The sequence below is a fragment of the Chiloscyllium plagiosum genome, chromosome 1 (genome assembly GCF_004010195.1).
Source record: "Chiloscyllium plagiosum isolate BGI_BamShark_2017 chromosome 1, ASM401019v2, whole genome shotgun sequence".
In the NCBI taxonomy this organism is placed as follows: Eukaryota; Metazoa; Chordata; class Chondrichthyes; order Orectolobiformes; family Hemiscylliidae; genus Chiloscyllium; species Chiloscyllium plagiosum.
In genome coordinates, this window is record NC_057710.1 from 33392219 (window position 1) to 33407629 (window position 15411).

General features: G+C 43.0%; 1 protein-coding gene across 6 annotated transcripts in view; it reads right to left on the reverse strand.

The window, feature by feature from the left end:
• The window catches only part of dym (dymeclin), a 543859-nt gene that overhangs the window by 499769 nt on the left and 28679 nt on the right, over window positions 1-15411 (reverse strand). For 5 of the 6 annotated variants that reach the window (XM_043718287.1, XM_043718196.1, XM_043718546.1 and 2 more), the window contains one exon: window positions 3452-3648. In XM_043718287.1, the coding sequence (XP_043574222.1) occupies window positions 3452-3591 (140 nt within the window). In that variant the 5' untranslated portion in view covers window positions 3592-3648. Of the gene's footprint in view, window positions 1-3451; window positions 3649-15175; window positions 15239-15411 lie in introns of those variants that run through there. The other variant, XM_043718467.1, reaches the window with a different exon arrangement.

Here is a 15411-nt window from a genome sequence, read left to right on the forward strand (position 1 = left end):
ACTGGGTCTATACTCAAAGGAATTTAGAAGGAAGAGGGGGAGGGTCTCATTGAGGCTTACAGAATATTTAGAGGCCTGAATACTGTGGCCAAGATGTTTCAACTTGTAGCAGAGATTAAGACCTGAAGCCACAGATTTAGTGCGAAGGGACTTGACTTTAGAACTGAAATGAAGAAGAATTTTTTAGCCAGAGGGTGGTAAATCTGTGGAACTGAGTGTTGCAGAGGCTGTGGAGACCAATTCATGGAGTATGTTTAAGACATAGATAAATGAGTTCTTGATTAGTAAGGGGATAAAGGATTAAAAGGGAGAAGGAAGGAGAATTGGGTTCAGATTGAATGGTACAGCAGACTCAAATGGGACAAACGGCTTAATTCTGCTCCTATATCTTATGGCCTTATACAAGTGTAAGCAGTTAGTCAAGGAATGGGTTCCTCCTATTAAGCATCCAAAGAACAATGATCTTTAAAGACAGGACATATCTAAAATGTTAAGTGTGCACTTTGCAAATGGAGGCAGATAATTTGGAGATTATAACAAAAGGAGCAAGGGAGGTTGTGGACAGAATACAAGTTAAAAAGCTTACTACTGAAAATTGGTATGCTAACTGGACCACATCACTAAAAGCATAGATAAAAATACAATGGCATTGGTCACAACCATTCAATCGTCACAGGACGCAAAAGTAGTCCTAAAGAACAATGGGAGAAAATGGCCCAATGGTATTGTGGCTAGACTATTAATCCAGAGACCGAAGTAATGTCCTGGGGACCTAGATATGAATCAGGCCATTCCAGTTAATGGAATGTGAATTCACTAAAAATTGGGAATTAAAAGTCTAACGATGACTATGAAACCATTATGGATAGTCAGGAAAACTCATCTGGTTCACTAATGTCACCGAGGTGTACAAAACGGAAACCGACCCCTCAGTTCCAACTTGTCCATGCCGACCAGATATTCTAAATTAATCTAATCTCATTTGCCAGTATTTGGTCCCCCTCCTTCTGAACCCTTTCTACTCATACACCCACCCAGATGCCTTTTAAATGTTATAACTGCATCAGCTTCCACCACCCTGCTCTTGCCTAAACTTGACTCTAGATGCACAGCAATGTGGCTGACACTCAACTGTACTCTCGGTAATTAGGGATAGACAATGAATGCTGGAAGAGCACAGCAGTTCAGGCAGCATCCGAGGAGCAGTAAAATTGACGTTTCGGGCAAAAGCCCTTCATCAGGAATACAGGCAGAGAGCCTGAAGCGTGGAGAGATAAGTGAGAGGAGGGTGGGGGTAGGGAGAAAGTAGCATGGAGTACAATAAGTGAGTGGGGGAGGGGATGAAGGTGATATGTCAGGGGCGGGGGGAGGGTGGAGTGGATAGGTGGAAAAGAAGATAGGCGGAAAAGAAGATAGGCAGGTAAGACAAGTCAAGGGGACAGTGCTGAGCTGGGAGTTTGGAACTGCGGTGAGGTCGGGGAAGGGGAAATGAGGAAATTGTTAAAGTCCACATTGATGCCCTGGGGTTGAAGTGTTCCGAGGCGGAAGAGGAGGCATTCTTCCTCCAGGCGTCTGGTGGTGAGGGAGCGGCGAAGGAGGCCCAGGACTTCCATGTCCTCGGCAGATTGGGAGGGAGAGTCGAAAGGTTGGGCCACAGGGAGGTGTTGTTGATTGGTGCAGGTGTCCCGGAGATGTTCCCTAAAGCGCTCTGCTAGGAGGCGTCCAGTCTCCCCGATGTAGAGGAGACCGCATCGGGAGCCTAGCCAGCAACACTCATCCTGTGAATGAATACATAAAATAGACTGGAGAGCTGCTAATGTTACAGAGAGGGTACAGGAAAGGTATAAATCAGGTAATTACAGGCCTGTCAGCTGAATAGAATTGACAGAAACCATTATTGGAAGTCGTTTTCCTGGGGACTAGAAATTTGCAACCAATGGTGTGCAACAAGGATCAATGCGAGGTCCACTGCTTTTCATAATTTATATAAAATTATTCTGATTTGAAAATAGGAGATATGGTTAATAAGTTTGCAGAAGACACCAAAGCTGGTGCTACAATGGACTGTGAAGAAGGTTATCTCAGGGTACAAAGGGACCTTGATCAGATGGGCCAAGGAGTGGAAGATGGGAGTTTAATCTAGATAAATGTGAGGTGTTGCATTTAGGTAAGGCAAACCAGTGTAGAACTTGTACAGTTAATGGTAGGGCCCTGGGGAGTGTTGCTGAACAAGAGACCCAGGAATACAGGTGTATAAATGCTTGAAAGTGGATTGAAGGTAGACAGGTGATGGCGATATTTGGCACTTATCTTCATTGGTCAATGCACTGAATATAGGAGTTGGGATATCATGTAACAGCTGTACAAAATATTGGTTAGGCCACTTTTAGAATACTGCATTTCATTCCTGGTCTCCCTATTATAGGAAAGATGTTATCAAACATGAAAGCATCAGAAAAGATTTACAAGGATATTACCAGGATTGGGGATTTGAACTATTGGGAGCGGCTGAAAAGCGAGGCTTTTTGCCCCTGGAGCATTGGTAGCTGAAGGGTGACCTTATAGAGGTTTATAAATTCTAAGGGGCATACACATGGTCAACAGCCAGGGTAGGCTATCCAAAACTACAGGGCAGAGGTTTAAGGCGAGGGGAAAGATTTAATAGGGACCAGAGGGGCAGCTTTTTCCATGCAGAAGCTGGTGCCTGTATGCAACAAGCTGTCCAAGGCAAGTCGTGGAGGCAGGTATGATTACAACATTTAAAAGCCATCATGATGCGTACAAGAATTGAAAGGGTTTAGAGGGATATAGGCCAAATGCTGGCAAATAGGACTAGATCAGTTTGGGATATCTGTTGGCGCAGAAGAGTTGGATGGAAGGATGTGTTTCCGTGCTTTATACCTGTAAGACAACTTAGTAGAATTAAAAGTGCATATTTCAGGTACAAGCTTGTTAAAATAAGCAATGTCTTCCTAACATTGCTTAATTCATTGATGTGGTAACAGAAGGTCGATAAGGTACAGCAAATTTTGTTATAGGATTTTTAGACGGTACATCATTTCAAGTTTGAGAAACTACTTTGCAATGCTGTTCTACCTTTACATTTCCTGGGCTAAGTTACTTGTCTTTCAATCACAGCCTTGTCCAAAATAAAGTAAACATAACAGTCTGGCCAAGTTAACAGAAAAACAGATCAGGGAGAATGGCACAAATTAATTTATCAAGTTTCATCACACTATTCACTACAGTTTACAATGGAATTGCCAACAAACAAAAAGAAAGAGGCAACAATAATAATATTTATGTCAAAATTAGGAGACATTGGAGTTTTTATGAACTACTGAAATGTCAGCAACTGTCACACTAGGAAACTTACAGGTTTTCTGGTTCATTTATGTATATCTCAACATAAATGAATATATATATATATATATCTCCACAATTTTCTTACCCATTGGTAGATGTTGTGAAGGAAAACGATAGAAGTTGATTCCAGAACGGATCATTCTCTGATATGGTTTCTGTGCCAGCAAGATGTTGAAGGTAGCTGTTATTTGCAAGCTCAGCAATGCTGCTGCTGTTTGCTCCCATCTCCAACTTGTGCAAAAGACCCAGTTCGATTTATACCATCACTGCTTTAATTAGAACCTAAATGGAAAGAAAACACCACTGACTGATTGCAGAAAATGCATCGACATCAATCCATTTGCTTCCATTACCCATCCAAATTTGGAATAAGCCTGAAGTTCACTATGGGTAATGTTCCCGTTCAGTTGCAAGAAAGTCTGAAAGGTAAGCACAGGTCTTGTTCTGTGATAAATGTGAGCATAGTCATGCAAAAGGATTTAAAGGGACCACACATTATAAAAATAAATCACACACACTAAATTTTAAAGGAAACTTATAGATATTTCTAATAACCACTAATGCCTCTACAATCTGTTCAGCTATCTCTTTTAGAACTCTGAAGTACAGTCATCCAGTCTGGGTGTTTTATCTGCTTTAGACCTTTTAGCTTCCTCAGCACCTTCTCTTTAATGATGGCCACTACATTCACTTCTGCCTCTGACTCTCGAAGTTCTGTTATGCTGCTGGTGTCTTCCACTCTGCAGATTGATGTAAAGTACTGTTCAGTTCTTCCACTATTTCTTTGTTCTCATTATCACTTCTCAGCATCAATTTCCAGCGGTCCAATATCCACTCTAACCTTTTACATCTTTTTTAAAAACTTGCAATTTTATTTTAAATGTTACGAACTAGCTAGCTTACATTCATTTTTAAAAGTGTCCCAATCTTCCGGCTGACCACTATCACCACCTTGTATGCTTTTCCTTGTGCTTTTACGTTGTCTTGGATTTTCATTGTCCTCCTCTTAATGTGTTTCTCCTTCCTTGGGTTGAATTTCTGCTATGCCTCCCAAATTATCCCCAGAAACTCCTGCCAAAGCTGCTGTACTGTCTTCCCTGCTAGACTACCCTCCCAATCAACCCTGACCAGCTCCTCCCTCACGTCTGTTACCTTTACTACATTCTAATATCATTACATTAGAAAAAAAGGGTGAATTCTATCATATTTTGTTCACTGCACCTGACGGGTTCCTTCACTTTAAGTTCCCTAGGGAAATCTGCCTCATTCACACCACCAAATCTAGAACTGCCTGTTCCCTAGTGGGCTCCACCTCAAGCTACTCCAATTAAAAAAAAGATCTTGTTCACATTGCACAAATTCCTTTCTTTGATATCAACTACCAATCTGATTTTCCAAGTCCATTGAAGCCCACCATATTTTCCTCCCCACATCATGTCTACTGCTAAGAGGCCTGTTCACAACTTCCATCAGGGTCTTTTTACTTTTGCATTTCCTCAACTCCTGTTAAGCTGCAAGAAAGTCAGAAAGCTATGCTGCAGGTCTTGTTCTGTGATAAATGTGAGCATGAGAGAGGATTCAAAGGGACTACATATTAGAAAGATAAATTTGGGCGGGTGGCACAGTGGTTAGCACTGCTGTCTCACAGCGCCAGAGACCTGGGTTCAATTCCTGACTCAGGTGACTGACTGTGTGGAGTTTGCACATTCTCCCCGTATCTGCATGGGTTTCCTCCGGGTGCTCCGGTTTCCTCCCACAGTCCAAAGATGTGCAGGTCGGGTGAACTGGCCATGCTTAATTGCCCGTAGTGTTAGGTAAAGGGGTAAATGTAGGGGAATGGGTGGGTTGCGCTTCGGTGGCTCGATGTGGACTCGTTGGGCCGAAGGGCCTGTTTCCACACTAAGTAATCTAATCTAATCTATTCTAATAAATCACACACACTAACTAGATTTTAAAGGGAACTTTTAGGTATTTCTAATAACCATGAATGCCTCCACAATCTCTTCAGCTATCTCTTTTAGAACTCTGAAGTACAGTCATCCAGTTGACACCTTTCAAATCTGTATCACTTCTCACTATCGATTTAATTTAATTTCTTACTAAGAAGGCAAGTCCACCCCCTCTGCACATTTGCCTGTCCTTTGAATAGGACATGCAGCCTTTCAAAAAGATACCCATCCTTGGATATTTAGTTCGCAGCCCTGAACCCCTTACACTCATGTCTCTGTGACACTCAATGTCATATCTACCAATCACATCTGGACTACAATGTCATTCTCCTTATTTTGTACGCTGCGTGCATTTAAGTACAACAGCCTCAAGTTTACAATCTCTCTTCTTGCAACTGCCCCCTTACCTCCTATGCCTGAATCTTCCTCATCCTTTCCATATTCCCTGTCCTACTATTTGTTCTGGAAACTTTAATAACATCAGCTGAGAAACTCCCCTTCACTTTAACACTTTGCATAACTTTCCATGCAACAAAATCCACCTCATACTATTTTGTTTAAAGCCCTATCTACAGTCCTAGTTATGAGATTTGCCAGGACTCTGGCCCTGGCATGATTCAGGTGGAGCTCAGCCCATTGAAATAGCTCCCTCTTTCCCCAGTACTCCTACCACCAATATCCCATGCATTCGAATCCATTTCTCCCACACCAATCTTTGGGCTTCAGAATTACCTTTGATTTTGATGACCCTGTGTCAATTTGCTTGTGGTTCAGGTGGTAATGGACAGACCACCATTTGTTTAGTTCTGATTTTTAATTTAGTCTTTAGCTGCTCACATTTTCTCAGCAGAACCTCCTCTCCTTATATTGTTGGTACCTACATGAACAAAGACAACTGGATCTTTCCCCTCCTACTCCAAGCTCCACTGTAGCACACAAAATATGCAGGCAGACAAAGCAGCCTTCAGGATACCCGCTTCTGGCCACACATATTGGATCTTCAGGGGACTAGACAATCCCCGATTACAACTATAATTTCTCTTTACTCCCACCTCTTGAATGTACGCTGCATGCATTTAAGTACAACAGCCTCAAGTTTACAATCTCTCATCTTGCAGCTGCCCCCTTACCTCCTATGCCTGAATCTTCCTCATCCTTTCCAAAGCACTATAGTCAGTTTGCTCATTCTCCCTCCACGCTCACTCTCACCCACAATGGGAACAAGAATCTCAAACCTGCCAGACAAGCTCAAGGGCTGAGACTCCTCTAACTAGCTCACTCGTAGTCACACAGAGCCATAGAGATGTACAGCGTGGAAACAGACCCTTCGGTCCAACCCGTCCATGCTGACCAGATATCCCAACCCAATCTAGTCCCATCTGCCGGCACCCGGCCCATATCCCTCCAAACCCTTCTTATTCATATACTCATCCAAATGCCTCTTAAATTGTTGCAGTTGTACCAGCCTCCACCACATCCTCTGGCAGCTCATTCCAAACCCTCTGTGTGAAAAAATGGTCTCTTCGGTCTCTTTTATATCTTTCCCCTCTCACCCTAACCTATGCCCTCTAGCTCTGGACTCCCCGATCCCAGGGAAAAGACTTTGCCTATTTACCCTATCCATACCCCTCAATTTTGTAAACTTCTATAAGGTCACCCCTCAGCCTCCAATGCTCCAGGGAAAACAGCCCCAACCTGTCAGTATCTCCTTATCGCTCAAATCCTCCAACACTGGCAATATCCTTATAAATCTTTTCTGAACCCTTTCAAGTTTCACAACATCTTTCCGATAGGAAAGAGACCGGAATTGCACACAATATTCCAACCAATGTCCTGTACAGCTGCAACATGACCTCCAAACTCCTGTACTCAATACACTGACCAATAAAGGAAAGCATACCAAACGTCTTCTTCACTATCCTATCTACCTGTGACTCCACTTTCAAGGAGCTATGAACCGGCACTCTAAGGTCTCTATGTTCAGCAACACTCCCTAGGACCTTACCATTAAGTGTATAAGTCCTGCTAAGATTTGCTTTCCCAAAATGCAGCACCTCACATTTATCTGAATTAAACTCCATCTGCCACTTCTCAGCCCATTGGCCCATCTGGTCCAGATCCTGTTATAATCTGAGGTAAGCCTCTTCGCTGCCAGGCGAATGCGTTGCTAAAGAACTGGTGCAGGGAGCAAGGATTCAGATTTATAGATCACTGGGTCAACCTTGAACATGACAAGGAGCAAAGAATGCCCATTGGATTAAATTGCATCTATTTCAATGCAAGAGGGGTGACAGGTAAGGCCGATGATCTCAGGGCATGGATAGGTATGTGGGACTGGGATATTCTAGCCATTACAGAAACATGGCTAAGGGAAGGATAGGACTGGCGGCTTAACATATCAGGGTACAGGTGCTTTGGCACGACAGAGGTGGTAGAAAGAAGGGAGGGGAGGGTGAATTTTTGATTAAGGTGAATACCACAGCAATGAGAGATGAAATAACTGAAGAATCGTCCAGTGAGGCTTTGTGCATGGAGCTAAGAAATAAGAAGGGGCTTATGACGTTATTTGCACTATAGGCCTCCAAATAGTCAACAGGAATTGGAGGAGCAAATATGCAGGGAGGTTGGGGAGATTTGCAGGAGAATAGGGTTGTCATTGTATGGGATTTTAATTTTCCGAACATAGATTGGTACTGCCAGAGGGTTAAGGGTTTGGATGGGGTGAAATTGGTTAAGTATGTTCAGGAATGTTTCCTCAAGCAGTATAGAGGGTCCTACTCGGGAAGGGGCAAAACTTGACCTTCTCTTGGCAAACAGTGCAGGACAGGTGATGGAGGTGACAGTGGGGGAGCACTTTGGGACTAGTGACCATGGTACTTTTAATTTTAAATAGCTATGGAGAGGGAGCTATCTTTGCTCCCTGTCATGCTCCAGCCTGACTCAGTGATCTATAAATCTGAATCCTTGCCCCCTGCACCAGTTCTTTAGCCACGCATTCGCCTGGCATATCTTCCTGTTCTTAACCTCACTAGCACGTGGCACTGGAACATCCTGAACTCTAACTGGCTCATTAGTGCATGAACAAGTTACAGTCAATCTTGTATTGGCTCAATCATATCTGCCTAATTCCCGATCGGTTTCTTTGTAAGTCAGTCATCTAAGTGAGATCACTTTTGCTGTTTTCTCGTTGGCTCCCTGTGATAATGATTCATGAGCCCACCCTTTCATTGTGATTTGTTTCTGTCATAGAGTCATAGAGATGTACAGCATGGAAACAGACCCTGCGGTCCAACCCGTCCATGCCGACCAGCTATCCCAACTCAATCTAGTCCCACCTGCCAGCACCCAGCCCACATCCCTCTAAACACTTCCTATTCATATACCCATCCAAATGCCTTTTAAATGTTGCAATTGTACCAGCCTCCACCACTTCCTCTGGCAGCTCATTCCATACCCGTACCACCCTCCGTGAAAATGTTGCCCCTTAGGTCTCTTTTAAATCTTTCACTTCTCACCCTAAACCTATGCCCTCAGGTTCTGGCCTCCCCGACCCCAGGGAAAAGACTTTGTCTATTTACCCTATCCATGCCCCTCATAATTTTGTAAACCTCTGTAAGGTCACCCCTCAGCCTCCTACTCAATACTCTGACCAATAAAGGAAAGCATACCAAATGCCGCCTTCACTAACCTATCTACCTGCGACTCTACTTTGAACCTGCACTCCAAGGTCTCTTTGTTCAGCAACACTCCCTAGGACCTTACCATTAAGTGTATAAGTCCTGCTAAGATTTGCTTACCCAAAGTGCAGCACCTCACATTTATCTGAATTAAACTCCATTTGCCACTTCTCAGCCCATTGGCCCATCTGGTCCAGATCCTGTTGTAATCTGAGGTAATCCTCTTCGCTGTCCACTACACCTCCAATTTTGGTGTCATCTGCAAACTTACTAACTGTACCTCTTATGCTCCCATCCAAATCATTTATGTAAATGACAAAAAGTAGTGCTGTTGCATTGTTTTGGAACTTTGCCACACTCTCCTGTCCCTGATCACTGACCAAACTTGAAGTAGTTAATCTAAGCGGTCTGACTACCTTCTGAAACACAGCATCCACCTAAGTCTACCCCTCTCTTGTAGTAGCATGCAAAGCTCAGACTCCAACTCTGAGTCAGAGTTCCTCAAGGAACCAACACTTGCTACAGAGCTCACTACGAACCACAATGGGGTCTACTAATTCCCACATCATGCAGGTACAACACTTCACCTGGCCCTGAAACTCTATTTTTTTTTTTAAACTTATTGCTTAACTTGATTTCAAAAATTTCCTCCTGATCTTTTACTTTGTAACCTGTAAATATTTCCCCTTCAATTTAAGTAACATCGAATAGATAATCAAATTAGTGGCTATCACCTGCGAATTTAGTTTGTCTGTAACAGAACCTAGAACAGTACAGCACAGTACAGGCCCCTTGGCCTTTGATGTTGTACCAACCTTTTATCCTACTCTATGATCAAACTATCCTACATATCCTTCCACTAGTATCCTCACATATGGATGAGGAAGGACACCACCTCGACTGGGACAACACACCCATCCTAGGACAAGCCAAACAAGACACACAAAAGAATTCCTAGAAGCATGGCATTCCCACCGGAACTCCATCAACAAACACATCAAGTTAGACCCCATCTACCACCACCTGAGAAAAGGCACAGGAAGTGACTTCACCACAGGAAATAACATCACCAACCCAAAGAAACCCAAACATATAAATAGAAAGCAGGAATTTTCAGCATTGCTTCACCTGAAGCCCACTGAAGATGTTACCGAGTAGGGTAACAAAACATCTGGAAGTGAACCTTCCAGCTCAGCAAGCAAACCTATATCCAATATCCTTCCAGTTTACTATCACCCACATGCTTATCCAAGAGTCGCTTAAATGTCCCTATGTATTGAACTCTACCCAAGGTTACTACAGGAAGTGACAGAAGAGATTGCTGTGCCTTTGGCTATGATCGTTGCATCTTCACTGTCTACAGGAGTTGTGCCAGATGGTATGGGAAAGTATTTAACTGGGGAAAGGGGAATTACGATACTAATAGGCAGGAACTGGGGCACCTAACTTGGAACAGATGTTCTCAGGGAAATGCATGACAGAAATGTGGAAGTTGTTTAGAGAGCACTTGCTGATAGTGCTGGATAGGTTTGGCCCACTGAGGCAAGGAAGGGATGGTAGGCTGAAGGACAAGGGAAGTGGAATATCTAGGCAAGAGGAAGGACACTTAAGGTTGAGGAGGCAAGGATCAGACAGGGCTTTAAGAGGGTGAGAAGGTAGCCAGGGGGAAATGCATGACAGAAATGTGGAAGCTGTTTAGAGAACACTTGCTGATAGTGCTGGATAGGTTTGGCCCACTGAGGCAAGGAAGGGATGGTAGGCTGAAGGACAAGGGAAGTGGAATATCTAGGCAAGAGGAAGGACACTTAAGGTTGAGGAGGCAAGGATCAGACAGGGCTTTAAGAGGGTGAGAAGGTAGCCAGGAAGGAACTGAACAATGGACTTAGGAGAGTGAGAAGGGGCATGAAAAAGCTTTAGGATTAAAGGAAAACCCTAAGACATTCTACACTTATGTGAGGAACAAGAGGATAGCCAGAGTAAGGGTAGGGCTGATCAGGGATAGTGGAGGGAACTTGTATCTGCAGTCAGAGGAGGTGGGGAGGTCCTTAATGAATAGTTTGCTTCAGTATTCACTACTGCGAGGGACTTTGAAGTTTGTGAGGACAGCATGAAACAAGCTGATATGCTCAAACAGGTTGATATTAAGGAGGAGGATGTGCTGAAAAGTTTGTAAAACATAAGGATAGATAAGTCCCCTGGGCCAGATGGGATATATCCAAGGTTACTACAGGATGCAAGGGAAGAGATTGCTACGCCTTTGGCAATGATCTTTGCGACCTTACTAACTACTTGAGTGATTGCAGGGTGGGAAATATTATTCTCATTAAAGAAAGGGAGCAGGGAAAGCCTAGGGAATTACAGACCAGTCAGTCTTACATCTGTGGTGGGCAAATTATTGGAGAGGATTCTGAATACAGTCAATGTAGGGTACATGGATTTTAGCAAGGCATTTGATAAAATTCCCCATGGTAGGCTCATTCAGAAAGTAAGGAGGCATGGGATACAGGGAAATTTGGCTGTCTAGATACAGAATTGGCTGGCCCGTAGAAAACAGAAGGTGGTGGTAGGCGGAAAGTATTCAGCCTGGAGTTTGGTGACTAGGGATGTTCCACAGGGATCTGTTCTGGGACCTCTGCTCTTTGGGATTTTTAAAAATGAGTTGGATGAGGAAGTGGAAGGATGGGTTAGTAAGTTTGTCAACGACACAAAGGTTGGTGAAGTTGTGGATAGTGTGGAGGGCTGTTGTAGGTTGCAACAGGACATCAATGGAATGCAGACCTAGGCTGAGAAGTGGCAAATGGAGTTCAACCTGGAAAAGTATAGAGTGATTCATTTTGGAAGGTTGCATCTAAATACAGAATATAGGGTTAAAGGCAGAATTCTTGGCAGTGCAGAGGAACAGAGAGATCTTGGGGTCCATGTCCACTCTTTGGGGCAGTATGGTGGCTCAATGGTTAGCACTGCTACCTCACAATGGCAGGGACCTAGGTTTGATTCCAGCCTCCGGCAACTGTGTGTGGACTGTACACATTCTCCCAGTGTCTGCTTGGGTTTCCTGAGTGTGCTCCAGTTTCTTCCCGCAATCCAAAGATATGCCAGTTATATGAATGGGCCCAAGCTAAATTGTCTATGGTGTTCAGGGATGTGGAGGTTAGGTGCATTTGTCAGGTGTAAATATAAGGTAAGAGAATGGGTCTGGGTGGGTAACTCTTCGGAGGTTCAGTGTGGACTTGTTGGGTCAAAAGTGCCTGCTCCACACTGTAGGGATTCTATGCTCTTCTTTGCCCTCAAAGTTGCCATCTAAGTTGATAGGGTTGTTAAGAAGGCTTTTGGTGTGTTGGCTTTCATTAACAGGGGATTGAGTTTAAGAGCCATGAAGTTATGCTGTAACTCTATAGATCCCTAATTAGACCACATTTGGAATATCGTGTTCAGTTCTGGTTGCCTCATTACAAGGAGGATGTGGAAGCTTTAGACAGGGTGCAGAGGAGCTTTACCAAGATGCTGCGTGGACTGGAGAGCATGTCTTATGAATAAAGGTTGAGGGAGCTAAGGCTTTTCTCATTGGAGTGAAGGAGGATGACGGGTGACATGATGATGAGGCATAAATAGAGTCAATAGTCAGACTTTTCCAGGACAGAAATTACTATTACAAGGGGGCATAATTTTCAGGTGATTGGAGGAATATTTAGGGGAAATGTCAGCGGTGGGTGCATAGAAAGCACTGCCAATGGTGGTAATAGAATCAGATACATTAGGGACATTTAAGCAACTCTTGGATAGGCACATGGATATTAGTAAAATGAAGAATATGTAGGTAGTTTGGTCTTAGAGTAGGATAAAAGGGCCTGTACTGTGCTATACTGTTCTATGTTACTTCTGTGCTGAACCTCTGGTCTTGGGATTTAATTTATTCTGTTAACCTTACAAGTTGTGAGCCATATATAAAGAAAAATGCTCCTCTTCCTTTCTGCACCTTCCCCAAACTATACTCATGCAGGTTGTCTCTCACCCTGGATGTGACCTCTCTTTCCTGATTGTGTAAAACTTAACATTCTGGTTGCACTCTGAAATCTTCCTCCTTTAGTCTATGGGTAACATATTGGACAGAATCAGTTACTAGTTTCAGAGGAAGGAACTTGTCAGCAGTTTGTTCCTATCTTACTGTCACACACTCCTCCATGACCGACTGATATACTTTACATCAGTGATAATACCAGGTGCAGCTGAATTGTAGATATCTACTTTTAATTTTATAGATTTTCTATCATCTTATCTGTACCTAGTTACACATACATCAGCAGCTGCAATTTTTTGAAACTGGTTATTTGACTAATTATACAGCAAGCAAGGAGACCATTCCATTCGTCGTAGCCATGTCAGCTCTTTGAAGAAGCTATGGAAATAAATTTTGGTCCTCCATTCTCACCATCACCCCTTGACATTCAAAGGAAAAGCTAATACCATAAGCCACAGACCATTCAACCCATTAAGTCTCCTTTGCCATTCAATTAAATGTCTACTCCGATAATCCTCAACTCCATTTTCTGATTTATTCTCATAACTTTTAATTCCCTTACTGAATACAGTGAAGGAGTTTAGTAAATGTGTGTAGTTGCCTGTTGAGATGGTCTACAGGTGGAGATTGCAGGGAAGGGGGAGGAAATATTTAGTCTTGATATGCTGACCATCATAACTGTGGAGTAGGTTTAATGGACCACTCATCAACTTCTTTCATTCACATATTCAGTAGAGATGCAGGAAGCTGGTTTTGTTTTCAGCCTAAGACAGAGACAGGATAGTGTAGGACAAAGTTAAGCAAGGTATGGTGGGAAAGAAAGGAAAACCCTTATCTCCCCTTCATGATGAACTGTAACAGTTCAAGAAGGCAGCTCAACACCAATTAGGGCTCAGCAATAAATGTTGGCCAGACAAAGACTCATACATGGATGAATTAAAAAGACAGCTACTCAGAAGCCAAGATGAAAGCATCAAGGTTAAATGATAATATCCATGATGCTCAAATGGTCAACTGAGAATGTCTGATAGTTTTGCCTCTCTCAAAAAATCCCAGCGACCTAGAATATAAGTACAAGTCATGTCCTTCAGGGTAAGAGGGAAGGTTATACAGTTATAGCAATGCACTAGTTATGATACCAGACTGTACACCCCGAGTACTACCCCCCCCCCCCCCAAATGTATCTCTTAGCCCTGGCCCATGAACCTCATTCCTGATGAAGGGCTTATGCCCAAAACGTCGATTCTCCTGCTCCTTGGATGCTGCCGGACCTACTGAGTTTTCCCAGCAATACACTCTTAACTCTGACCTCCAGCATCTGCAGACCTCACTTTCTCCTGCATGATACCAGACTAACAAAGGTCACAAATTCAAATCCCACTAAAAATAAAGTACCACCAGAAAAAGAAATGAAAATTGCTAGCTATCAGAAATGCTCAATAGATTTCAGTTACACATCACATAGCTTACATTTAGCTCGGTGATATGAGGAGTCATATTGGACTCCTAAACATTAAACATTCTTCTCGGCACAGATGTTGTCAGGCCCGCTGAGCTTATTCAGCATTTTCTATTTATATTTCAAATCTCTAACATCCACAGTATTTTGCTTTTATGTAAAAATGCAAAAAATGTTGTCTTCTCAGTGCCACACATGACTCAAAAACAAAGAACAATTGCTACACTAATTAGGTTATTCCACACACTTAATTTGAGAAAACAAAATGAGGGGTATTAGAAAGATTCCAGGAAGGGTAAATTCAAAAGCAACAAAGGAAACATCAACCTCTAATAACTACTAACAAAGCTACCACTCTACCTTTTCCTGGCTTCATGACCGTCCTAAAACCTTCAATATTCCATCAGTGTCATCCTGCCATCATCTCTCTGTAATGGCTATCAGGTTATTTTTATTTATTTATTCATCTGTTTTGCTTGGAATTGAATTGAATTTATTGTCACATGTACCAAGGCACAGTGAAAAGCTTTGTCTTGCAAGCAATACAGGCAGGTCACAGTTAAGTAGCATAGATAAGTAAATAATAGGTAAACAGCAGCAAAAACAAAAACAGGTACAGGCAAATGTTAAGAGTTTGAGAGTCCATTCAATAGGGTAGAAACTGTTGTTTCGAAACCAGCTGGCATGCACGCTCAGGCTTCTGTACCTTTTCCCCGATGGCAGAGGTTGTAAAAAAGATTGCCAAGGTGGATCTTTGAGAAAGCTGGCAGCCTTTCCTTAACTGCAGGCCTGATAGGTGGATTCTATAGATGGGAGGTTGGCCTTTGAGACTGTCTGGGCCAAGTTCACCACTCTTTGTAACAGTCTCCGATCTTGAATGGTACAGGTGCCATACCAGGTAGTGATAGATGCAGACAGAGTGCTCTCGATGGCGCACCTATA